Source organism: Pristiophorus japonicus, chromosome 1, assembly GCF_044704955.1.
Source record: "Pristiophorus japonicus isolate sPriJap1 chromosome 1, sPriJap1.hap1, whole genome shotgun sequence".
Lineage (NCBI taxonomy): Eukaryota > Metazoa > Chordata > Chondrichthyes > Pristiophoridae > Pristiophorus > Pristiophorus japonicus.
The window spans coordinates 240,649,283-240,674,983 of NC_091977.1; the positions used below are offsets into that span (position 1 = coordinate 240,649,283).

The window sequence follows — 25,701 nt, forward strand, 5'->3', positions numbered from 1 at the left end:
CCGCCGCCATCTTCTTCTCCGTCGCTCCGAATGCCCTCCGCCGTCGCAGCCTCCGCTCCCCTCCGCTGCCACCTGACTTGCCGCCTCTCCTGCGGCCATCGTGGCCTCTCCAGCGGCCGCACTTGCCGCGTCCCCCGCTGCCTCTGTAGCGGCCTCCCCTGCGGCTGCCGCCGCCCGACGCTACCAGCTCCTCGGCGGGGCCCGCCCAACGGCCTCTTCCTCTGCGGGGCCCTTCCGAACCGCCGGCCCCTGGATCCCTCAGCACCCCGCCCGCAGCGCCCCGCCGGCTCACTCCCCCCCCCACTAGGCCCCTCTGTGCAGGGCTGCTTGTCTGTGGGGGCTGGGGCTGCAGGGTCTCTGTGTGAGATCCGGGCCTGGGACTTGCCTGTGGGGATTAAGGCTGCAGGGTCTCTGTGTGAGATCCGGGGCTGGGACTTGCCTGTGGGTGGATTGAGGCTGCAGCTCCAGCTCGGTCGGCGCTGCTCTCTGGGGATCCGGGGCACGACAGCACCCTGGGGAGCAGCAGCCTGTGGAGGAATGAAGTCTTCCCAGCTCCCACGGACCTTCCCCATCCACCTCCGGCCGAGGAGTGTCGGTCCATCGCCTGCAACGACCCACAAAGGTAAAGCGTGCGTCTCATCCCCTTGGGATACCTGCACCATCGCTCTGCCGAGAACAGGTATTAGTTCCCTGGTGTAGGTACGCAACTTCGCCGTGACCGGGACCAGCTTGGGTCGTGCAGCTGGGTTAATCCACAGTTTATCAAAAGTTCTCCGACTCATCAACGACGGACCCGAGCCCGTGTCCACTTCCATACTCACTGGGACTCCGTTGATTTTTACTTCCCTTATCACTGGGGGCGAATCGTCGGTGCACGTATACAGTCCAAGCACCTCATCTTCTTCGACCTGCTCCTCGCTGAACAGTGGATCATCCCCCATCTCCTCAGCCACACGGTGAGTCCGATTTCTTTTACACATACGCTGAAGGTGGCCTTTCAGGTGGCAGGTATTGCATGTGTATTCCGCAAACCTGCACCGGTGAGCCCCATGGCTTCCTCCACAGCGCCAGCATGGTGCTGCTTGATTGGCCCCCCTCGGCGGACTCTGAGCTCCAGGATCCCGAGGTCCGTGCTCTCTGTCCCGGGCAGAGCCATGTTCTGCAGTTTTGTCCATGGTGGACGCTATCCTGTGGACAGTGCCTGCCGGGTTCGAGACTGTGTGGATCATTTGCTTGGTGCTGCAAGTCGAGGTCATATATGCCCGGCTGATGGCGATGGCCTTTGTCAGAGTGACTGTGGGTTCCGTGGCCAGCAGCTTGTGAAGGAGGCCCTCGTGGACAATCCCCATGACAAAAACGTCCCGCAAAGCCTCGTCAAGGTGTGCCCCAAAATCACACGGCGCCGCGAGTCTCCTGAGGTCCGCAGCATATTTGGTGACATCCTGGCCCTCAGATCTGCAGTGATGGTAAAATTTGTATCTGGCCGTGAGGATGCTCTCCTTCGGTTTAACTGGTCACGAATGAGTTCAGTCAGCTCCTCGTATGACTTGTCCCTGGCGCTCCTGGGTGCCAGCAAATCCCTGATGAGACAGTAAACCTCATCTCCACAACTGGAGAGCAATATCGCCTTACGCTTCTCTCTCATTGCGTATGTGTCCTCCGTCAGGTCATTTGCTGTGAAGTAGTACTCGAGCCTTTCCGTAAAGGCCTCCCAATCATTGCCCACGGTAAAATCCTTTAGCGAGCCCAGACTAGCCATGGTTGCGTGGAGTTCATCCGCTTCCCCATTGCCAATGTGGTGTATGTAGCACACAAATCACTGACTCCACACGGTCTGGTGTAAATCTAACTGCTGTGACCTTCGTCCTTTATTATTCAGCTCCAGAGTGCCTCTCAGGTGTGGTGGTCACCCTTATATCGTCCTTGTTACAGGTACTACCAGGGTTTCCCACCGCAGCGCCCTCTGTGGTGTGGCATAGTACTTACATTACATTTAAGGTACTGGGACGATACACACATCATTACATAACAGACACAGTACTCCAGTTGGGGCCGAACCAGTTTTCTATAAAGGTTCATCATATTTTCCACATTTTTGTACTCTATGCCTCTATTTATGAAGCCCAGGATTGCATAAGCCTTTTTACTGCTTTCTCAACCTGCCCTGCCACCTTCAACGATTTATGCATACATACCCCCAGGTCTCCCAGTTCATGCATCCTCTTTAGGATTGTAACATTTAGTTTATATGTTCCCTCCTCATTCTTTCTACCAAAATGCATCACTTCACATTTTTCTGGTTAAATTTCATCTTCCATGTGTCAGCCCATTTCACCAGCCTATGTCTTCCCGAAGTCCATCACTCTCCTCCTCACTGTTCACTATACTTCCAAGTTTTGTGTCATCTGCAAATGTTGAAATTGTGCCCTGTACACTCATCTCCAAGTCATTAATATATATTGAGAAAAGCAGTAGTCCTGGACCTGACCGCTGGGGAACACCTTCCTCCAGTCTGAAAAACAACCATTCACAACTACTCTCTGTTTCCTGTCACTTAGCCAATTTCATATCCAGGCTGCCACTGTCCCTTTTATTCATGGGCTTCAATTTTGCTGGCAAGCCAATTATGTGGCATTTTGTCGAACGCCTTTTGAAAATCCATGTACACTACGTCAACCGCGTTATCCTCATCCACTCTCTCTGTTACCTCATCAAAGAACTCGATCAAGTTGGTTAAACATGATTTGCCTATAACAAATCCAAGCTGGCTTTCCTTAATTAATCCACCCCTGTCCAAGTGACTGTTAATTTTGTCCCCGATTACTGTTTCTAAAGGCTTTCCTACTACCGAGGTTAAACTGACTGGCCTGTAGTTGCTGGGTTTATCTTTACTTCCCTTTTTGAACAATGGTAATAACATTTGCAATTTTCCAGTTCTCTGGCACCACCCCCGTATCTATGGAAGATTGGAATATTATGGCCAGTACCTCCGCGATTTCCGTCCTCAATTCCCTCAGCATCCTAGAATGCATCCCATCTGCTCCTGATGATTTATCTACTCTAAGTACTGCCAGCCTTTCTAATACCTCTTCTTTGTCAATTTTTATTCTATCAAGTGTCTCCACTACCTCCCCCTTCACTATGTCCATGGCAGCATCCTCTTCCTTAGTGAAGACAGATGAAAAGTACTCAGTTAGTAGCTGAGCCATATCCTCTGCCTCTATGCATAGGTCTCCATTTTGGTATCTAATCGGTCGACCCCCCCTCTTACTGCCCGTTTATTATTTATATGCCTATAGAAGACTTTTGCATTACCTTTTATTTTGACTGCCATTCTATTCTCATACCCTCTCTTTGCCCCTCATTTTCTTTTTCACTTCTCCTCTGACCTTTCTATATATAGCCTGATTCTCAGTTGTATTTGCAACTTGATATCTGTCATATGCGCTCTTTTTCTGCTTCATCATATTCTCTATCTATTTTGTCATCCAGGGAGCTCTGGCTTTAGTTGCCCTACCTTTCCCCCTCGTGAGAATGTACCTCAACTGTAACTGAACTATTTGCTCTTTAAAGGCAGCTTATTGTTCCACTACAGTTTTGTCTGCTCAATCTTTGATTCCAGTTTACCCAGGCCAGATCCATTATCATCCCACTGGAATTGGCCTTCCCCCAGTTAAACATTTTTACTCCATAGCTAATCTAAACCTTATGATACTATGATCACTGTTCCTTAACTGTTCACCTACTGACACTTGCTCCACTTGACCTACCTCATTCCCCAGAACCAGATTCAGCAATCCCTCCTCCCTCATCAGGCCAGAAACATACTGATGAGATCAGTGCATTCGTGACAAACGATATTGACTCAGAAAATCAAGATGTTGAATCAGTTTGGGTGGAGGTAAGGAATAATAAGGGGGAAAAAAATCACTTGTGGGCGTAGCCTATAGGCCCACTAACAGTAGCAACTCTGTTGGATGGAGTATAAATCAAGAAATAATGGAGGCTTGTAAAAAAGGAATGGCAATAATCATATTGAGTGGACAAAGCAAATTGGCCAGGGTAGCCTTGAGGAAGACTTCATAGAGTGTATCCGGGATAGTTTCCTTGAAAAGTACGTTGCGGAACCAACCAGGGAGCAGGCTATTTTAGATCGGGTACTGTGTAATGAGACAGGATTAATAAATGATCTCCTAGTAAAGAAGCCTCTGGGGATGAGTAACCATAGCATGGTTGAATTTCAAATTCAGTTGGAGGGTGAGAAAGTTGGACCTCAAACCAGTGTCCTAAGCTTAAACAAAGGAGATTACAAAGGTATGAAGGCAGTGTTGGCTAAGGTGGACTGGGAAAATAGATTAAAGTGTGGGATGGTTGATGAGCAAGTGGCAGACATTTAAGGAGATATTTCACAACTCTCAACAAAAATATATTCCAATGAGAAGGAAAAACCGGTAGAGAAGGGACAACCATCCGTGGCTAACGGAATAAGAGATGGTATCAAATTGAAAACAAGTGCATACAAAGTGGCCAAGACTAGTGGGAGGCCAGAAGATTGGGAAACTTTTAAAAGCCAGCAAAGAACGACTAAAAAAATAATAAAGAGAGGGAAGATAGATTATGAAAGCAAACTAGGACAAAATATAAAAACAGATAGTAAGAGTTTCTACAGGTAAAGGAAAAGAGTGGCTAAAGTAAATGTTGGTCCCTTGGAGGATAAGACTGGGGAATTAATAATGGGGAACAGGGAAATGGCAGAGACCTTGAACAAATATTTTGTGTTGGTCTAATTAGCAATCTTGTTGTGCGAGGCCACTTGGGGAAGAAGGACCATAATATGGTAGAATTCTTTATTAAGATGGAGAGTGACACAGTTAATTCAGAGACTAGGGTCCTGAACTTAAGGAAAGGTAACTTCGATGGTATGAGACGTGAATTGGCTAGAATAGACTGGCGGGTGATATTTAAAGGGTTGACGGTGGATAGGCAATGGCAAACATTTAAAGATCACATGGATTAACTACAACAATTGTACATCCCGGTCTGGAGTAAAAATAAAATGGGGAAGGTGGCTCAACCGTGGCTAACAAGAGAAATTAAGGATAGTGTTAAATCCAAGGAGGAGGCATATAAATTGCCCAGAAAAAGCAGCAAACCTGAGGACTGGGAGAATTTTATAATTCAGCAGAGGAGGACAAAGAGTTTAATTAGGAGGGGGAAAATAGAATATGAGAGGAAGCTTGGTGGGAACATAAAAACTGACTGCAAAAGCTTCTATAGATATGTAAAAAGAAAATGATTAGTGAAGACAAACGTAGGTCCCTTGCAGTCAGATTAGGTGAATTTATAATGGGGAACAAAGAAATGGCGGACCAGTTAAACAAATACTTTGGTCTGTCTTCACGAAGGAAGACACAAATAACCTTCTGGAAATACTAGGGGACCGAGGGTCTAGTGAGAAGGAGGAACTGAAGGAAATCCTTATTAGTCAGGGGTGCTGCAGGGCTCAGTGCTGGGACCCCAGCTATTTACAATATACATCAATGATTTAGATGAAGGAATTCGAGTGTAATATCTCCAAGTTTGCAGATGAGACTAAGCTGGGTGACTGTGTGAGCTGTGAGGAGGATGCTAGGAGGCTGCAAGGTGACTTGGACAGGTTAGGTGAATGAGCAAATGCATGGCAGATGCAGTATGATGTGGATAAATGTGAGGTCATCCACTTTGGTGGCAAAAACACAAAGGCAGAATAATATCTGAATGCCGGCAGATTACGAAAAGGGAAGGTGCAATGAGACCTGGGTGTCATGGTACATCAGTCATTGAAAGTTGACATGCAGGTATAGCAGGTGATGAAGAAGGCAATTGGCATGTTAGACTTCATAGCGAGGGGATTTTGAGTATAGGAGCAGGGAGGTCTTACTGCAGTTGTATAGAGTCTTGGTGCGGCCTCACCTGGAATATTGTGTTCAGTTTTGGTCTCCTAATCTGAGGAAGGACGTTCTTGCTATTGAGGGAGTGCAGCAAAGGTTCACCAGACTGATTCCTGGGATGACAGGACTGACATATGAGGAGAGACTGGATCGACTGGGCCTGTATTCACTGGAGTTTAGAAGGATGAGGGGGGATCTCAAAGAAACATATAAAATTCTGACAGGACTGGACAGGTTAGATGTAGGAAGAATGTTCCCGATGTTGGGGAAGTCCAGAACCAGGGGACACAGTCTAAGGATAAGGGGTAAGCCATTTAGGACTGAGATGAGGAGAAACTTCTTCACTCAGAGAGTTGTTAACCTGTGGAATTCCCTGCCGCAGAGAGTTGTTGATGCCAGTTCATTGGATATATTCAAGCGTGAGTTAGATATGGCCCTTACGGCTAAAGGGATCAAGGAGTCTGGAGAGAAAGCAGGAAAGGTGTACTGAGGTGATGATCAGCCATGATGCTATTGAATGGTGGTGCAGGCTTGAAGGGCTGAATGGCCTACTCCTGCACCTATTTTCTATGTTTCTATATTTCTATGAGGAGAAATTTCTTCTCTCCGAGGGTTGTAAATCTGTGTGTCCCAGAGAGCTGTGGAGGCTGGGTCATTGAATATATTTATGGCGAAGATAGACAGATTTTTGAGCTATAAGGGAATAAAGGGTTATAGGGAGCGGGCAGGGAAGTGGAGCTGAGTCCATGATCAGTTCAGCCACGATCTTGTTAAATGGCAGAGCAGGCTCAAGGGGCCAAATGGCCTACTCCTGTTCCTATTTCTTATGTTCTTATGTACTGATATTCAAGAAAATGCTCCTGAACACACTTCAGAAATTCTTCCCCTTCTCTGCTCTTTAGACTATTTCAATCCCAGTCTGTATTCGGATTGTTGAAGTCCCCCATTATCACTACCCTATAGTTATTGTACCTCTCTGTAATTTTGCTGCAAATTTGCTCCTCCATGTCTTTCTCATTATTTGGTGGTCTTTTGAATACACTAGGTAGTGTAATGGCACCTCTATTATTTCGTAACTCTAGCCATTTAGGTTCTGTCCTTGATCCCACAGGGACATCCTCCCTCTCCAGCCCTGTTGCATTCACCTTAACCAATACTGCCACACCACCTGCTATTGTTCCTTCCCTATCTTTCGTGAACACCTTATAAGCAGAATATTTAATATCTTTGAGCCAGGTTTCGGTTATTGCCACGTTGGCAGAGCAATTCTGGACAATTGGCAACCCTAGCTTCAAATCTGGTCACAGAAAATATGACATTCCATATTTCTCCAGTGTTAGCATCACTGTTACACATTTTTTTTTAAAGGGAAACAGCATTCTCCTAATAATCGGTTCATCCTTCAGAAATAATAGATGCACATGAGTATATTTTTAAAAAATCCACAAGTAGCATTTACAGGGAGTGAAATACACAAAAGGGTGTGTGTATGGTATCCTGAACGGTTGTGTGTGAGGGCGGTTCGGCTCGGCTTCCGTAGAAGGACTCGGGTTGATTGAGAAAGCGACAGGGTAGAGTCCGGGCGGCTTGGAACGTTCAGCAGCAAGCGCCGCGTTCCAGCCGATTGTCGCAAAGCTCGAATCCATTGTCCTCCGCGTTCCACTTCCCATTGCCATGTACAGCTTGAGGAGCACTTTCAGCAGAATCCGTGCAGCCGCTGCACGGTCCCTTCTCTTCCTCAGTAACCCAGGACAGCAGGTAAAAATAAAACAACGCCTGTGCAACTGAAAAGGGGGAGTGGGTCCTTTTTGGAGGTCAAAACCCTTGTCGATTTGCAATCTTTGACCTCTTGCTTCTTTTGACCTCGAAACTTACTTTGGCTTTCTTTTAGTTTGCAATTAATGTTGGCTTGTGTTTTCTGAAGTAGAGTTTGCATAATCCTGAAATACTTCACCTAACATATTTTCCTAGATAGAATAAGCATATATTTATTTTTACTTTTTTTTGATGATTTGTGAAGTTGACATGGAGAATTATTTGTAGGGCCAGGAAAAGTTACTCCAAGTTACATGCAGTGAAGCACGTCAGCAGTTCTGGAGTGGTGGAGCCAGACCAGCCGCACGTAGCATTTCGTGGGAATCCAGGCGCCGGGTAAGAGAGAGAGTGTCCCAAGAAAACTTTGCACATAAAAGACTTCAGCCAGGACCAGTGAGTTACAGTTGATGAAAGCTTATAATGCAAACTGGCTGTTTAGTTGTAAATTGCACCTTTTTAAAAAAAAAGATAAGCTATAATGATCCATTATAAAGTTTATTCTTTTGAAAAAAAAGTTTTTGTTTCTTTTCAACCGATGAAATTAAAAAGATACTAAAATAATTTGAAGTTTCAAACAGGTTGGAAGTTTGGTGCATTGTGGCCACGTTTTAACGAGTGTGGCAGTTTGTAACGGGGAATTGAGCTGGTTAAATTAAAGAAAAAATAACTTGCATTTATATTACCCCTTTCACAACCCCAGGGTGTCCCAATGTGCATTTCAGCCAGTGAAGTACTTTTTGAAATGTAGTCATTGTTGTAATGTGGGAAAAGCAGCTGTCAATTTGTGCACAGCAAGCTCCCACAAACAACAAATAGTGATGTTGGTTGAGAGAATAACTATTGGCTAGCACACCAGGGAGAGCTCCCCTGCTCCTCTTCAAAATGGTGCCATGGGATCTTTTTCTCCTCCTGAGAAAACGAGGCCCAGTCTGTTCTAACGTCTCATCCGAAAGACGGCACCTCTGACAGTGCAGTACTCCCCTGGATTGTCAGCCTACATTATCTGCTCAAGTTTCTGCAGTGGGACTTGAACTGACTCCAAGGTGAGAGTGCTACCACTAAGCCATGGTTGAAATGTAACAGAGGCAGATTGTATAAAGCAAACTGACTATCTGAAAATTGACTGTCTCACTCATTCAGTCCTGTGTTCAGCTCACACATGCTCAAATTGAGATTGAATTTCCTCAACCTGATTTAGGCTGTAGGTGACGCCGTTTTCTATGCCAATCTTTTCAACAGCAACATGCGCTGAAATTTCCTTAGAATTCATTGGCGGATGCTGGTACATAAAAAAAAAACTGGCACGAGATCAGCAGAAATCAGTGTGCACAATTTCCTTTGTTCAAGTCTCTCTTTATCTTGTTATAATAATTAAAGTTTGAAGTCAGTAAACCATTATTTATACACTAAGCACAGTTGGTTTGAGGATCTGCAATTATAGAAGGGTTTTTTAAATGTCAGATTCTGATGCCATTATATTAAAACAACATTCAAGAAGTGCAGGTCTCAGTAAGGAGAATCAAAATGAAACGTTATATTAAAAAAGGGGCATAACCTTAAATTACAGCGAGGCTGTTTAAGGGTGAAGTCAGGCAGCACTTCATCACACAAAGGGTAGTGCAAATCAGGAAAACTCCCCAAAAAGCTGTTGAGGGTGGGGGTCAGTGACAAATTTCAAATCTGAGATTGCTGGACTTAACTTTTGTTGGGCAAGGGGAAGTCTTATGGAACCAAGACTGGTAGATGTGATCTGCTATTCAATTAAATCATGGCTGAACAGGCTCCTGCAGGTCAGGAGATGGCCATTTCCAGTGCTACTTAAAGGGATAAGCAGCTACACTTATTTAAAATGCTGGAAAGGTTTGGGTGATGTTTTGCTGGTTGTTTATAGTGGGTTATGGCACATTACTCAATTTTAAAGTGCTTGAAGTGGCTGGGCAACCTTCTGAAATCTTAAGCAGGTACTGGCAATGCACATTTTTTGAAATGGGCATCCTTGCTGCAATCCTATTCTGTCTGGAGAAAGAGGAGCTGCTGGGAGACCTGCAGGGAGGAGGCAAGCGTGGTCCTTAAGCTCCCAACAGAGACTACAGGCCCAGGACAACGTATCTGCAATCCTCTTGGGAGTAGTGCATAAGGAAGCTGAGCTATAGGGAGGCTCTCACAGTCGCCTCGTGCAGCAGGGCTTTAAACTAATGAAGAAGAGGGGGTTGGTGGTGGGAGAATTCAGGACAGAGCAAATTTAAAAGCAGCAAGAGAAATGTCAAGGCTCTAGAGCAGAGCTTTGGGTAAAAATGAGCAGAGTGGGTCAGAAAGGGACAGAGAGTAACAAAGGTAATAGGGCATCAGTGATTACAGTGATACCAGGGAAAAATAGAAAAGTCAAAGCTAAAGGCACTTTATCTGAATGTGCAAAGCATTTGGAACAAAATAGATGAATTATTAGTGCAGATAAAAATTAATAAGTTACAGAAACGTGGTTGCAAAGTGACCAAGGTTGGGAACTAAATATTTGAGGATACTTAACTTTTAGAAGAGGTAGGCAAAATGGAAAAGGAGATGGGATAGCCCTGCTAATAAAGGATGGAATAAAGACAGTAGAGAGAAAGGAATTTAGCTTGGAAAATCAAGTAGAATCAGTTTGGGTGGAGCTAAGAAACAGCAAGGGGCAGAAAACATTGGTGGGAGTTGTTTTAGGCCCCCAAACAGTAGTTGCAGTGTAGGGTACGATATAAATCAGGATATTTGAGGCACATGCATAAAGGGTAACACAGTAATCTTGGGGGACTTTAATCTACATCTAGACTGGGCAAACCACATTTTCAGTAATAATGTGGTGGAGAAGTTCATGGAATGTATATAAGATAGTTTTCTAGATCAGTATGTTGAGGAACCAATTAGGGAACAGGCTATATTGGATTTAGTATTGTACAATGAGAAAGGGTTAATTAATAACCTTTTGTAGTATAGGGGCCTTTAGGGAAGAGTGACCATAATATGATAGAATTGTATATTGAGTTTGAAAGTGATTTAGTTAAATCCAAAACTAGGGTCTTAAATCTAAACAAAGCAAACTATGTCGGTATGAGGGCGAGTTGGCTATGGAAGATTGGGAAACTACATTAAAAAGTATGCCAGACAAGCAATAGCTAGTGTTTAAAGAATTAATACATAATTTGCAACAAATATACATTCCTTTTAAGGTACAAAAACCCCACAGAAAAGTGGTCCAACCGTGACCAACAAGAGAAGTTAAAGATAATGTTAGATCAATGGAAGAGCCTTATAATGTTGCCAAAAAGAGTAGTAAGCCTGAGGATTGGGAGGATTTTAGAATTCAGCAATGTAGAACCAAGAAATTGATCAGGAAAGAGAAAAAAGAATGAGAGTAAATTAGCAAGAGACATAAAAACAGATTGTAAATGTTTCTATATGTATGTAAATAGGAAGAAATTAGTGAAAGTAAACATGGGGCCCATTAGAGGCGGAGACAGGAGAAATAATGGGCAATAAGGAAATGGCAGAGACATTAAACAAATACTTTGTATCTGAGGCGTACGAAAGCATGGACCTTACGCTAAACATCCGTAAGACAAAGGTCCTCCACCAGCCTGTCCTCACCGCACAGCACTGCCCCCCAGTCATCGCGGCTCTGGACACTGTGGACCACTTCCCATATCTCGGGAGCCTCCTATCAACAAGAGCAGGCATCGACGACGAGATCCAACACTGCCTCCAGTGCAGCTTTCAACCGCCTGAGGAAAAAAGTGTTTGAAGACCAGGCCCTCAAAACTGCCACCAAGTTCATGGTCTTACAGGGCTGTAGTAATACCTGCCCTCCTGTATGGCTCAGAGACATGGACCATGTACAGTAGACACCACAAGTTGCTGGAGAAATATCACCAACGATGCCTCCGCAAGATCCTACAAATCCCTTGGGATGACAGGCGCACCAACATCAGCGTCCTCATTCAGGCTAACTTCCCCAGCATTGAAGCACTGACCACACTCGCTCAGCTCCGCTGGACAGGCCACATAGTCCGCATGCCAGACACGAGACTCCCAAAGCAAGTGCTCTACTCTGAACTCGTCCACGGCAAACTAACCAAAGGTGGGCAGCGGAAACACTACAAGGACACCCTCAAAGCCTCCCTGATAAAGTGCAACATCCCCACCTGGGAATCCCTGGCCCAAGGCCGCCCTAAGTGGAGGAAGTGCATCTGAGAGGGCGCTGAGTACCTCGAGTCTCAACGTTGATGGCATGCAAAAATCAAGCGCAGGCAAACCAGTCCCACCCACCCCTTCCCTCAACGACTATCTGTCTCACCTGTGACAGAGTCTGTGGCTCTCGTATTGGACTGTTCAGCCACCAAAGAACTCACTTCAGGAGTGGGAGCAAGTCTTCCTCGATCCCAAGGGACTGCCTATGATGATGCCTTTGTATCTGTCTTCACTGTAGAAGACACAAAAAACATTCTAGAAATAATGGGGAAACAAGGATCTAGAGAGAATGAGAAACTTGAAATCAGTGTAAGTAAAGATATAGGCCCCTATTTTCGCCACGATTGTGCGCGTACTTTGGCGTAAAATCCTCCGTTTCCAATTTTCGGCAATGTTTGTATGCCGGCGCGACCATGTGTGCCAGTTTAAAAATTTTTGCTGTAGACACGAATGAAAACGGGCTCGGGCACTGTTTTTGTTCAGTTAGGCAATTTTGGCCGTTCACAGCTTTTTTCAACGGGGCACACACTGCCAAAAAGCCCTGGGGGGAGAAAAAACCATCGGTGAACTTAAGGAAATCGGCATGGCACACAAAAGGACATTGGGGCCAGGCAAAACAAGACAAAATAAAGTAAAAATGCATACATTTTTTTTTTGGAGGGAACTGAAATAACTTTGCTGGGTTCTCTTTCACCCAAATCGCGACCTTTCACCCAAATCGCGACTGTTCACCCCAACACAATTGTTGCTGATCAGGCTCCAGGCATGGGTCGAAGGAGTGCCTGCTGGGCTGGATCGCAAGCTCGGCTGACACAAGCACCAGAGCCCGGGCTGCTTTTGAAGCCGAGTGTCGAGTTGTTGTGCTTGTGTCCGGCTGAGCTTGCAATCCTTCTTCGACCTGTGCCTCGAGCTCGGTCAGCATCCGAACGGGACGTTTTGTGCTCAGGCACAGCAGCAAGCTGGAAATCAGCATTTGTCACAGGTGACCCAAGAGAATCACTATACAAACAAGCGCACGCCTGCGCAGATCAGGGTGTGGTCCGATCTAGGGCGTCACCCAGCCTTGTGGAGCAAAACAGAGAGGGAAGATGTCAGTGATTTAAGTATTTATCTGCTTAATAACAATAATGCGTGCAATTTTTAGCATGCCTGATGTGGTAAGGCCATGCAGAGGTGATGAATAATTCGACGCCGATATCGGGGAGACAGATTAATGGGGAGAAGCCCTTGCCCTCAGTGAGTCTATAGGAAGAGGCACTCATACCTGCAACTGAGTGAGGCAGATTGCGTTCTCAGGCTGCGACTCAGAAAGGAGGTCATCACTGAGATCTGCCAACTAATCCGGGCAGACATATGGCCAAGAAGTGGAAGGACGACTGCCCTACCTGTAGAAGTAAAGGTACCAGTGGCACTTGCCTTCTATGCTACGGGGTCATTTCGAGCTTCAACTGGGGATGTATGCTTGATCTCGCAACACGCCACCCTTTGCTGCATTTGCCAGGTGACTGCTGCACTGTATGCCAAAAGGGACCAGTTCATCACTTTCGCTATGACCACACAGGCAACGAGAGACAGGGCTGTGGGGTTCTCCAGAATTGCTGGCTTCCCCAGGGTACAGGGTGCATTGAAGTTTACCACAACAGGAAAGGGTTCCACTCCCTAAATGTGCAGCTGGTGTGCGACGATCTGCAGCGGATCATGGCAGTGGATGCCAAATATCCCAATAGCATCCATGATGCTTTCATTCTACGTTAGAGCATTAGATCTGCGATGTTTCAAGAGCTGCCAGAAGCCCAGAGCTGGTTGCTCGGGGACAGCAGTTACGGGCTCGCCACCTGGTTTATGACCCCCATATGCAAACGCACTGAGGCAGAAAGTAAGTACAATATGTCCCACATAATGACTAAGAGCATCATAGAGAGGACAATTGGCATTTTAAAGCAGCGTTTCTGATGCCTCAACCACTCTGGAGGCTACCTGCAATACTCCCCTCACCATGTTGCTCAGTTCAGTCATATGCTGCACAACTTGGCTACCATGAGGGGACAGGTACTGGATATTGAAGATCCTCCTGAGGGGAGAAGGAGGGATGAGGATTCGGAGGAGGAGGAGGGATGAGGATTCGGAGGAGGAGGAGGAACCACCTCAAGCCGCAGGGTGACGCCAGAGGAGGGTGGGGCAACCAAGGGGATGTCTAGCCATTGCTAGAGACTTGCGTCAGTGGCTAATCCGTGAACGTTTTTCTGACTGAAGGCGAAACGGCAGCAAGATTGATTATAGTATCTCACCATGTTTATACCTGTTTGCACTTTTAATAATGTGTTGGTTTATGTTGGTTAAATTCACAAAATAATACACTGATTCTGGTTAAATTAAAAGAATAGGTTTATTAAACATTTGTACTTAACTTTAATAAAACATTTTGTGTCTAACTTCTCGCGAGCTTTAACATTTACAATGAAGTTTTGTTCCTTGTTTTGTTGATAGAAAAGTTTGATTCAATTAACAGCTAGATACAAATATCTCTCCTCACCCTTATTCAACGACCACTGCCTGCCCTGGTGCCTCTACCCTTAGCCCTATATGTTGGTGCAGCAGACTTCCTCGGCCCCCCGGTGAGCCCAAGGTTATATTTTATTGTTTTTCATTGGTGGTGGAGTTGGATAGAGGCAGACCTAGTCCACACCTTTCTGGAAGTCCCGGATTCGTCTTCGTCTTTTTCAAGCTGTGGATCACCCTGCGGCATAGTCCCTGAGGGTGGTCTGGGGATGATTTGAGTGGAAGCAGTTGATGGCTCCAATTGGTGTTGTTGAATGACAATCTGGATGTGTTCCCTTATTGCAGCAGCTGCCTGCAAATTTTCGTCACATATGTCAGACAATTTCCCCATCAGCTGTCCCGACAGTGGATCCACCATTGTTAGATCTCTTAATTTCCAATGAAATACGAACTCCGATGGTAGTTTTAACTTTTTAATCTTGGCAGAGAGTAACAAGCTGCTGGCTGATTGCCAGTTCCTTTGTCTTACTGAAACCACATGGTCAAAATGGCTGTATTTGTGCCTGGATCAATTTACAGAAAAGAACTTGCCGCCTTTGACCTTATTGGCTCACTACCCAAGGCCTAAAATGTCAAGTTGATTGGTGCCTTAATGCAACATGCTGAAATGCATGTAGCATCTCTGACTTGTCTGTGAATTTTCACAGTCTGTCTAAATGCAGCCTGTTTGAATTCTCTATCAATCCCCCCTTTGATTCTTTCACAAACTGAATCATAAAACTTCAGGTATCACTGCTTAAACATTCTACAAAATAATTTCATACATGTTAATGGAGTTTCCTTCTAAAATTCGTTGATGTGTTTCGCCACATGTCTGGACTAGTAACTTCCACACACATTTACACCAACCCGAGTTCCATCGTGGCCACAATGGAAGTCTGGTTTTAGTAGGTTAATTAACCTTATTCCAATTTAATCCAAATCAATATCTTAATTCAACCAGTGAACAACCTTCCCTTAAGCATAACATACTCCTGTGCCACGTACAGACGGTCTGCTGGGACCTGCAAGGTGTCTCACCTGCGGGACAGCAGCTACAACCGCCTGGTCGCAACAACATTTAATCAACATAAACAAACAATATAAAAATAAAACAATTACAACAAATAGAATTAAACCTTCCACCAATGAAGTTCCTATTGAACCTAGCCATTCAGTGGCTCCACTCCACAAAGTGAATGATGGGGGTTGCTTAAGTTTTTCTACCTCCTTTTGGATATGCTCCGCTAAGTGGGTAATTTCTTCGGAGCTATCTGGGATATATGTGCAACACTCCGTTCCGAGTAGGGTGCAAGTACCTCCCTTTTCAGCAAGGATGTAATCAAGGGCCAGTCTATTCTGTAGGGCTACTGTGCGGATTGCTACCATTTCTGCATTGATTTTAACTAGGGCCTCTGAGGTATCATTGGCTACTCGTTCCACAACGGATACCATGTTAATGGATTCCCTTGCCAGTTTGGCGGTCCCATACCCAGGGATCAGAATGGCAAAGAACCTCTCTGTTTCTGTGATAGCTCTCTTAGGACAGTGTCAATGTTCCAACAGTGACTTTATATGATACATATAAGGCACAATGTAGGCTAAATAGCAGGATCCCATCCAATTCTGGGGCAGCCAAGGGTAGGCCTTGTGGCCACACACCCAATAGGTGCCATTATCGGCAATGAATGTTAGCTGTTTCTTTGTCAGCAACACTCCAGGGCCTGTTCAGGCTTTTCCATCTGTTTTATTCAGAATCCCCGTTACGTTAAAAATTCCCACATCGGCCCAGTTTGGACGGTTCTGTGGCTTGATTATATTATAATTCCGGGAGCAGTTACTATACCCCATATTTTGGCCTCCTTTGATGTTTCTAATCAGACAGACAGATTTCCCCCGGTCTTCCTATTCCCGTTGTATTAGTGATAACAAAAAATGGGGGCCGTTTGGAATTATTGTAGCACGGTTGGTATCCCCCTTCAAAGGTAGTCAAATTGTAACCTGCTGACTTCCATTTAGGTGCCCAGTTTTCCGTATCCTGAAACGCATTGCCTATTTTGTTTTGATTAATTATCCACTCAGCCATTTCCGAGATATTCAAGGGAACTGGCCTCAAGGGAGTCCCTCCCTTTGAGTGAATAGGAATATGCGCACACACCCAACAACTAGAAATGTTACTTTGTTTGGCATAAATGTATGACATATATAAGAAGGTATTTACTTGCTACCCTACTATTTCCCTTTGGTGCAGAAGGTCGGCTAGTAAGAAGTAGGCCTATGCCTAGAATACCTACAATCAATAATACAGTAAATTTATACATTTTGGCAAAAAGTAATTGTCCTTATTAGATTTCAGCTTCAGTTACGGGTGCTCGTTTAACGTGTGAAGCTTGGTCCAGGCTTTCTTTCCTTGGACTTTAACAGCTGCCTGGGTGATCAATAACACTTGATAAGATCCCTCCCACTTGGCACCCAAAGGTTCTTTATGCAACTTTTTCACATAGACCCAGACTCCCGGGATGATGATGTGTCCTCCTTCGGGTGGATTACCCCAAGCTGCCGAATACTTGTCGGGAAACAGAACTAATAGCATTGGTTAGGTTCTGACAGTATGATAACAGAGTGTCACTCATTAAGTGAACATCAGCTTTCCGTAAATCGATAGTTCCTGGCAGCGACATGGGTCCTCCTGTTATAATTTCAAATGGGCTTAGACCTGTAGTTCTGTTCGGGGTTGCCCTAATGCTGCATAGCACTATTGGTAGTGCCTGGGGCCATGGTGTTCCTTCTTGGTGATATTTAGCAAGCCGTTGTTTCAGAGTTCGATTCATTCGCTCTACTTGTCCTGATGATTGTGGATGATAAGGACAGTGTAAATCCCACATAATGTTCAGTAACCTGCAGACTTCTCGGCAGACAGCACCTGTGAAGTGTGTTCCCTGATGTGAGTCAATACTACTCGGGACTCCCCATCGGGGAATGTAATCCTTACACAAGACCTTTGCAGTGTGATTGGCTGTGGCTCTTTTAGTTGGGACAGCTTCTACCCATCTAGAGAATCTGTCGACCATGACAAGAATGTTAGTGTATCCTTGGCATGAAGGAAGAGATATATGATCAACCTGCAGATGCTGGAATGGTCCGACAGGGGCAGGGGGCCTCAGTTGGGGCATTACCGTGATGGGTCCAGAATTATTTTTCTGGCAGACCACACAGCGGTCTGTTACCAGCTGGGCATGTTTTTTAAATCCCCGACCTCACCAGCTTTTCTGGAACCGTGCCGTCATCTGTTGAGGCCAAGTGTCCCCACGAGTGGATCTGTTGGGCTAAAAAAGGCATAAGCGCTTGTGGCGCGACTGGCTTGTCGGTAACTCTTTGTCTCCAGACACCATCTTCGCATAGCTTGATTCCTGCCTCAATCCATGTCCATTTTTCCTCTCTGGAGCACTCGCCTTGCATTGTTTGAGGGTCTCGTGTCCGAGTCCTGAGTGCTTTCAATCTGCACATCTGTGTTGGTTCTTCTGGAGGAACGCCCTGTGAGGCGGCATCTTTAGCTGCCTGGTCGGCTAGGGCATTTCCCTGTGCTTCTGTGGCATTTTCCTTGGTATGGGCCTTACACTTCAGGATGGACATTTCCTGAGGTAATTGTATGGCCTCCAGTAAGTCTCGGACTTCTTTTCCATTTCGGATAGGTGTACCAGCAGCAGTGAGGAATCCTCTTTTCCGCCATAACATACCAAAGTCGTGAGCGACTCCAAAAGCATAACGCGAATCTGTGTAGACATTAGCTGTCTGTCCTTCTGCTATTCGACATGCTTCTCACAGGGCCCATAACTCGGCCTGTTGTGCTGAGGGTAAACGTTCCTGAGGGTAAACATCCTTTTGCCACTACCTCATATAAGGTTGTAACTGCCCATCCTGCTTTTCTGGTACCATTGTCAACAAAGGAGGAACCATCTGTAAACAGGATGAGGTCTGGGTTGTGCAGAGGCTCCTCTGCTGCTAAGGCTGCTTCTTCTGTTTCTTTTACAATCTCCACGCAGTCATGCTCTTCACATTCTCCTCCCTCTTGCTCCCTCGATTCTGACATTGGGAGCATAGTTGCGGGATTAACCGGGCTGGCCGATATGGAGATTAGGAGCTTTCAAAACTGCTGTCTAGTGGGTCCATCTTGCTGCCGTCACCTGAGACATTCTATTCATAGACTGCAAAGCATGTACGGTGTGGGGACACTTGACAATCAGCTTTTGGTCGAGGACTAGACCCACAGTGATCATTACCGCTCGACATGTAGCTTCCATGGCCCTTAGGCAACTTCCCCATCCGAGGGCTACCGCATCCAGTTTTGCCGAATAATAGCCAATAGGTCTTTGCCAATCCCCATGTTCTTGTGTCAGTATAGCTGTCATATATCCTTCTTTCTCATGGACAAACAGGGTAAATGGCTTACCACTGTCGGGGATTCCCAGAGCCGGTGCCGAACACACAGTCTTTTTCAAACTCAGGAAGGCCTCTTGCTGTTCTTTAGTGAGGGTGATGTCTTCTTTAGAGGCACTTTTCCCCTTTAAAATATCATTCAATGGCTGAGCAAGCTGTGTGAAGGAGTCAATCCAATTTCTGTTGAAGCTACACAATCCCAAAAAAGACCTTAGTTCCTGAATAGTGGTGGGTTTTTTAGCAGCCCGAATGGCTGCAGTTCTATCCTGGGTAAGTTCTCTCTTTCCTTGTGAAATCTTTTGTCCCAGGTATACAACCTCTTCTTGGGATAGTTGTGCTTTGTCGATGCTGGCTTTATGTCCTTTCAGCCGAAGGTGATCCAGCAAAGCTCGTAAATCTTGTTCATGCTGTTCTTCCGTGTTTGAAGCTAGCAGGATATCGTCTACATATTGGATGACTGTGGATGGCAGGGGAGGTAATTCTCGCAAATGGCTTTGTAAAGCCATGTGGAGTACCGTAGGGCTGTTGTGGAAACCCTGCAGTAATCGGGTCCAAGTATACTGTTGTCCTTGGACAGTGAAAGCAAACCACTGTCGAACCTCCGGTGCCAGAGGCACTGACCAAAATCCGTTGGCCATATCTATAACCGAGAAATATTTATGTTCTGGTTTGAGGGCATTAAAAATGGTGGAGGGATCTGCGACCAAAGGAGCTTTTTGATCAATACACTGGTTAGCTTTCCTATAATCGACAGTCAAACGCCAAGTCTCATTAGATTTCTGTACCGGCCACATGGGGCTATTGGAGTAGCTATGTGTTTTAATAAGCACCCCTTGTTTCTCCAATTGCTGAATAACCGGCAAGATTCCCGCGATGGCAGTTGGACTGATGGGATACTGTTTAGTGCATGGAGGCTTGGTCCCTGTAAATGACACAGGCTCCATCTGGAGTAGGCCACAATCGTTCTTATCTTTAGCCCATATCAGGTGTTCCTTCAATTCTTCTTTCTTCAAAGTTCTAATTGACCATGTCACCCGACCATCCTCGAAATGCAACGATGAATCTTCTTGGATTAGAGCGTCCATCCCCAAAAGGGGTTGATCTACTGGGTCTATCCAGACCGGCGTGGTAAGTTCATGTGGACCCAGCCCTATAAGTACCGGTGTTGTCCTTTTAATTTCCATTTTATGGCCTCCAACTCCATAGGCTGTATGTGCCCAACCATCCAACGGCAAAAAGTCTCCATATTGTAGGGGTAAGCATGTTAATTCCACCCCTGTGTCTAAAAGACAGTCCACATCCTTATCGCCCACCCTCACAGTTATATATAGCCCATCTCCCCTTTGTTGTATTAGTGCGAGGAGGGGGGCCAGGCTGGGCTCTAATCGTTTTTTGCTATCCCAAGTAACTCCTTCTGTTGTTGTATTGTCAGTCGCTTAAATGCTTCTATGAGGTTGTTATCTCGTGACAAGCCTGGCTTGTTGGCTGAATTGTATCCCTGGCTGCGTCCTCTTCCCCAGCCACGACCTTTCTGTTTTGCCCTGCACGTCTTGGCCCAGTGACCTTCTTTCCCACAATAATGACATTTTCCGGGTAATTTTCCGAATGACTGTTTATCGGAATCCTGGGATTTCCATCCCATAGTCTGTACAGCTCGGGCTTTAGCTCCCATATCCCGATCTAATTGGTTACATCGATCCACCAATGCTGCAAAGGTAGTTCCTCTACCTTCCCAGTCCGGTAACACTACCTTAAGCATTTTGGACAGTTCTGGCTTTAGACCTGCCACGAAAGCTGCTTTCAGGGGTCCAAACACTTGTTCATCCATTTCCTCATCTGTATTATTCATACCCGAATGTTCTAGCCACGTGCATCTAAACCGCTAGTCATACTCCAGGACCTCCTCTGTTCCTTCCTGTTGGCAGGCTGCAATTTTTCCCCAGTCTGTCTTAGCTGGACTGAAGGCTTGCAGCCAGTGTTTAATCGCCTCCCACCCTGCGTCTAATTCTTGCTCATTTTGCCCCAAAGCTTCATCTATCTTGTCGTGCAATTTTCTTCCCTGTGTTTTTGGCACCATTATGGTCAAAATTTGCACTCCATCCCAGGGATGAAGTTGATATATATTTCTTAAGTGGTCCAATTGGTCCCATGTTTTTACTCCCCCTTTCTTTGGATTGGGCAACTCCTTGGACCATTTATCAATTTTCTCTGGGTCTGCCGGAGCATGAACTAAGTATTCTGCATACACCCTTCTCTTTTTTGTTTTTTTGGTTCCACCCTCATCCGCAATCTCTTCTGATTTGACTACAACTCGTCTTTTTTTAAACGGGGCAAAACGCACCCCTAATTCTTCATCCTCCGACCCTGTATTGTCGGAGGATTCAGAAACCGTATCTATTCCTCGGTCGTGTCTTCGGGTTTGCGCTTTTAATTTATCCAAACATGGGTACCCTGGGAATTGATCAATACATTTTCCTTTTCCTATTACTGTCTCTTGACCTAATGATTTTTTCCATTCTTTAATTTCACCTTTAAGATCTTTAACTTCTGCTTCCAGCTTTTCAAGTTCAAGCTTTTTCTGTCGCAGCTGTGCACAAACAGCTTGCAATTGGTCCTTTGTACTGGTCAGTTCTCGATCATGTTGGGAACGCATTATAATTTCATTCCGGTTTCGAATCTGTCCCATAACCGCTAGGGACCATCTAGTTCGCTCTTTATTTTTCATACGGGTCGTTTTTCCCCAGACCCTTTTAATCTCGTCCAAGGACCATTGTCCTTTGGAAGTTCCGTACTTTTGTTCGATCTTAATACAGGTTTTAGATAAGTTGAATTATTGCTCTATGTATTCTTTCAACTGTTCGAGAATTAAATCTAGCGAAACTTCAGGTGGTGCCTGCCCACCTTTAACAGTTGTAGGCAATTCTTTGCTCTTATCTCCTGCTGCCATTTCTTTACTGGGGTCTCGAGTCGCGGGCTTTTAGCCGATCAATAGGTCGGTGATTAATTAACTAACACACCGCCGAAGTTTAGACATCTATGGGACCTCGAGCCGACTACCAACCGGAGGGTTCGCAAACCGGAGGCTTTCGGAATCGCGTACAAGGAGAGGCGAATTTAGACTTTTGACCAAGGACTTTTTTTTAAAAAAGAGGTGTCCTTACCTCAGTCTGTAGGTCCGATGTCCAAAATTCAGTTTCTTTCCTCAGCGACCCTGCTCGCAGCGCCAAAATTGTTAGATCTCTTAATTTCCAATGAAATACTAACTCCGATGGTAGTTTTAACTTTTTAATCTTGGCAGAGAGTAACAAGCTGATTGCCAGTTCCTTTGTCTTACTGAAACCACATGGTCAAAATGGCTGTATTTATGCCTGGATCAATTTACAGAAAAGAACTCGCCGCCTTTGACCTTATTGGCTCACTACCCAAGGGTCCTAAAATGTCAAGATGATTGATGCCTAAATGCAACATGCTGAAATGCATGTAGCATCTCTGACTTGTTGTCTGTGAATTTTCACAGCCTGTCTAAATGCAGCCTGTTTGAATTCTCTATCAACAATTCCCTCCCTAATCAGCCCCACCAGTGGTGGTCCTATTCCTCCAGACAGTGTTGCTACGTCTCCTGACAGTCTCGCAATTTCTACCCACACCTCACCCATGGTATCCCGGAGCGACCTGGTTAGCTGCATATTCTCCCTACTCATCCTGATGAGTTGTACCATGTCTACCTGTGCTTGTGGTTCAGCTATCCTTTCCACCCTCCTTCGCTGTCTCCCACCCGTGCTTTGCTCCTCGACCCTATTTGGCATCCCCCTCACAGGTGTGCATTTCTGGACCACACTGGGACACGGATCATGATTCATGGGCTCCACGGGCTCCAAGTCCAATATCACCATCTGATCAGTGGGGGGGATCTTCATGCTGACCTTCATCCAGACCTTCCTGCTCAAAATCCGGAAATAATTCTGGAGCCTCCTGGAATATCCTTCGGATGCTACTTCTGCTTGTCTTTCTGGATCACCTTCTGCCTCTTCCTGACATGCACCTGCTGTAAAACATATCGAAAACATCCATTAAAACGAACTAGCCCAAGCGGTATTTAACCAACCCACAGTACAAATTGCAGGGCTTACCCCGTCTATTTGACCGGGGCTCAACGTCCACGTTGGTGGTGGATCTTCTCCGGTGAGCTTTAATCAGATCAGAGATGTACTGTTCTCGCTGGCTCAATTGCAGCTTACTTGGTGGACCTCCACCAGTTCCTGATCTTTGCATTCTTCAACTGCAAAGATGAAAATGGAACTTTAAAGCACAAAGACATCCCCTGGACCTGACAACCTGCATCGTAGGGTTTTAAAATAAATAGCTGCAGAGATAGTGGATGCACTGATATTAATCTTCCATAATTCCCTAGATTCTAGAACAGTCCCCAGATTGGAAAGTAGCAAACATAAACCCAAGACCTTAAGGGTCTTAAGAGAGGTAGCGGCAGGGATTGTGGATGTATTGGTTGTAATTTACCAAAATTCCCTGGATTCTGGGCCAGTCCCAGCAGATTGGAAAACTGCAAATGTAATGCCCCTATTACAAAAAGCAGGAAACTATAGGCCAGTTAGCCTAATTTAAGGAAGCAGTAACAGGACATTTGGAAAAGCAAAATTTGGTCCGGCAGAGTCAGCATGGATTTATGAAGGGAAAGTCATGTTTGACAAATTTGCTGGAATTCTTTGAGGATATACCGAACAGGATAGATAAAGGGGAACAGTGGATGTGGTGTATTTGGACTTCCAGAAGGCATTTGACAAAGTGCCACATAAAAAGCTACTGCACAAGATAAAAGTTCACGGAGTTGGGAGTAATATATTAGCATGGCTAGAGGATTGGCTAACAAACAGAGAGTAGGGATAAATGGTTCATTGTCAACCAGAGAATCAGTAACTAGTGGGGTGCCGCAGGAATCAGTGCTGGGACCCCGATTATTTACAATCTATATTAACGACTTGGAAGAAGGGACTGAGTGTAATGTAGCCAAGTTTGCTGACAATACAAAGATGGGAGGAAAAGCAATGTGTGAGGAGCTTACAAAAAAATCTGCAAAATGACATAGACAGGCTGAGTGAGTGGACAAAGATTTGGCAGATGGAGTATAATGTTGGAAAGTGTGAGGTCATGCTCTTTGATTTTTTTCTGCCAAAGTGCAAGTTATTTAAATGGGGAAAGATTGCAAAGTGCCGCAGTACAGTGGGACCTGGGGGTACTTGTGCATGAAACACACAAAGATAGTATGCAGGTACAGCAAGTGATCAGGAAGGCCAATGGAATCTTCGTCTTTATTGCAAAAGGGATAGAGTATAAAGGCAGGGCAGGCTTGCTACAGTTATATAGGGTATTTGTTCCATATTTACGAAAGGATATACTTGCTTTGGAGGCAATTCAGAGAAGGTTCACTTGGTTGATTCCGGAGATGAGGGGGTTGACTTATGAGGAAAGATTGAGTAGGTTGGGCCTCTACTCATTGGAATTCAGAAGAATGAGAGGTGATCTTATCGAAACGTATAAGATTATGAGGGAGCTTGGCAAGGTGGATGCAGAGAGGATGTTTACACTGATGGGGAGACTAGAACTAGGGGGCATGATCTTAGAATAAGGGGCCACCCATTTAAAACTGAGATGAGAAATTTCTTCTGAGAGTTGTAAATCTGTGGGATTCGCTGCCTCCGAGAGCTGTGAAAGATGGGACATTGAATAAATTTAAGACAGAAATGGACAGTTTCTTAAACGATAAAGGGCTATGGGGAGCGGGCAGGGAAGTCGACCTGAGTCCATGATCGGATCAGCCATGATCGTATTAAATGACGGAGCGGGCTCGAGGGGCTGTATGGCCTACTCCTGTTCCTATTTCTTATGTAACCCCGCTATTTAAGAAAAGAAGAGGAGAAAAAACAGGAAACTATAGAGCAGTTGGCCTGACATCAATAGTAGGCAAAATACTAGAATCTATTCTTGAGGACATGGTAACAGGGCACTTAGAAATTCGTAAACATGGTTTTATGAAAGGGAAATCATGTTTGACAAATCTGTTAGTTTTTTGAAGATGTAACTAGTAGGATGGACAAAGGGGAACCAATGGATTTGGATTTTCAAAAAGCATCCGATAAGTGCCACACAAGAGATTATTGCACAAAGTTAGGACTCGTGGGATTGGGGGTAATATATTAGCATGGATTGAGGATTGGCTAATAGACAGAAGACGAAGAGTAGGAATAAACAGGACCTTTTTTGGGTTGGCAGACTAACTAGTGGGGTACCACAAGGATCAGTGCGTGGACCTCAGCTGTTCACAATCTATATTAATGACTTGGATGATGTGACTGAGTGTAACGTATCCAAGTTCACTGATAAAAAGTTAGGTGGGAAAGTAAGCTGCGAGGAGGATGCAAAGAGGCTGCAGAGAGATATAGGCCTCAATTTTGGCCTAGCTCATTTTTCGGCGCACTTACCGGAGTTGCGCCACTTTTTTCCATTCAGAAGTGCTCCAAAAAATTTCTTTCCCACTTTGGCTGCTGTCCGGCCTCTTCCCTATGGTCCGCAGCATGGCCAGTCGAGTCGGGGGTGGAGCCAGAGTCCTACGCCGAAAACTGTGCTGGGACATCTGCACATACGTAGTAGCTCCTTGCCCCCAGCCTCTCAGTGTCTTGCTGCCACCGCTCTGTTGGACCCGATGCCGGCCACTAGAATCACTCCCGCCCCTAGCCCAGGCCCA

General features: G+C 45.4%; 1 protein-coding gene across 3 annotated transcripts in view; it reads left to right on the forward strand.

Annotated features, from left to right (window-relative positions):
• Nucleotides 1-7,481: 7,481 nt before the first annotated feature.
• nipsnap3a (nipsnap homolog 3A (C. elegans)) overlaps nt 7,482-25,701 on the forward strand; it is a 52,410-nt gene continuing 34,190 nt past the window's right edge. Inside the window, exons 1-2 of one of the 3 annotated variants that reach the window (XM_070870961.1) lie at nt 7,482-7,688; nt 7,974-8,138. In XM_070870961.1, coding sequence (XP_070727062.1) covers nt 7,605-7,688; nt 7,974-8,138 — 249 coding nt within the window. In that variant the 5' untranslated portion in view covers nt 7,482-7,604. The remainder of the gene's footprint in view (nt 7,689-7,973; nt 8,139-25,701) is intronic. The other 2 variants (XM_070871001.1, XM_070871011.1) reach the window with 2 other exon arrangements.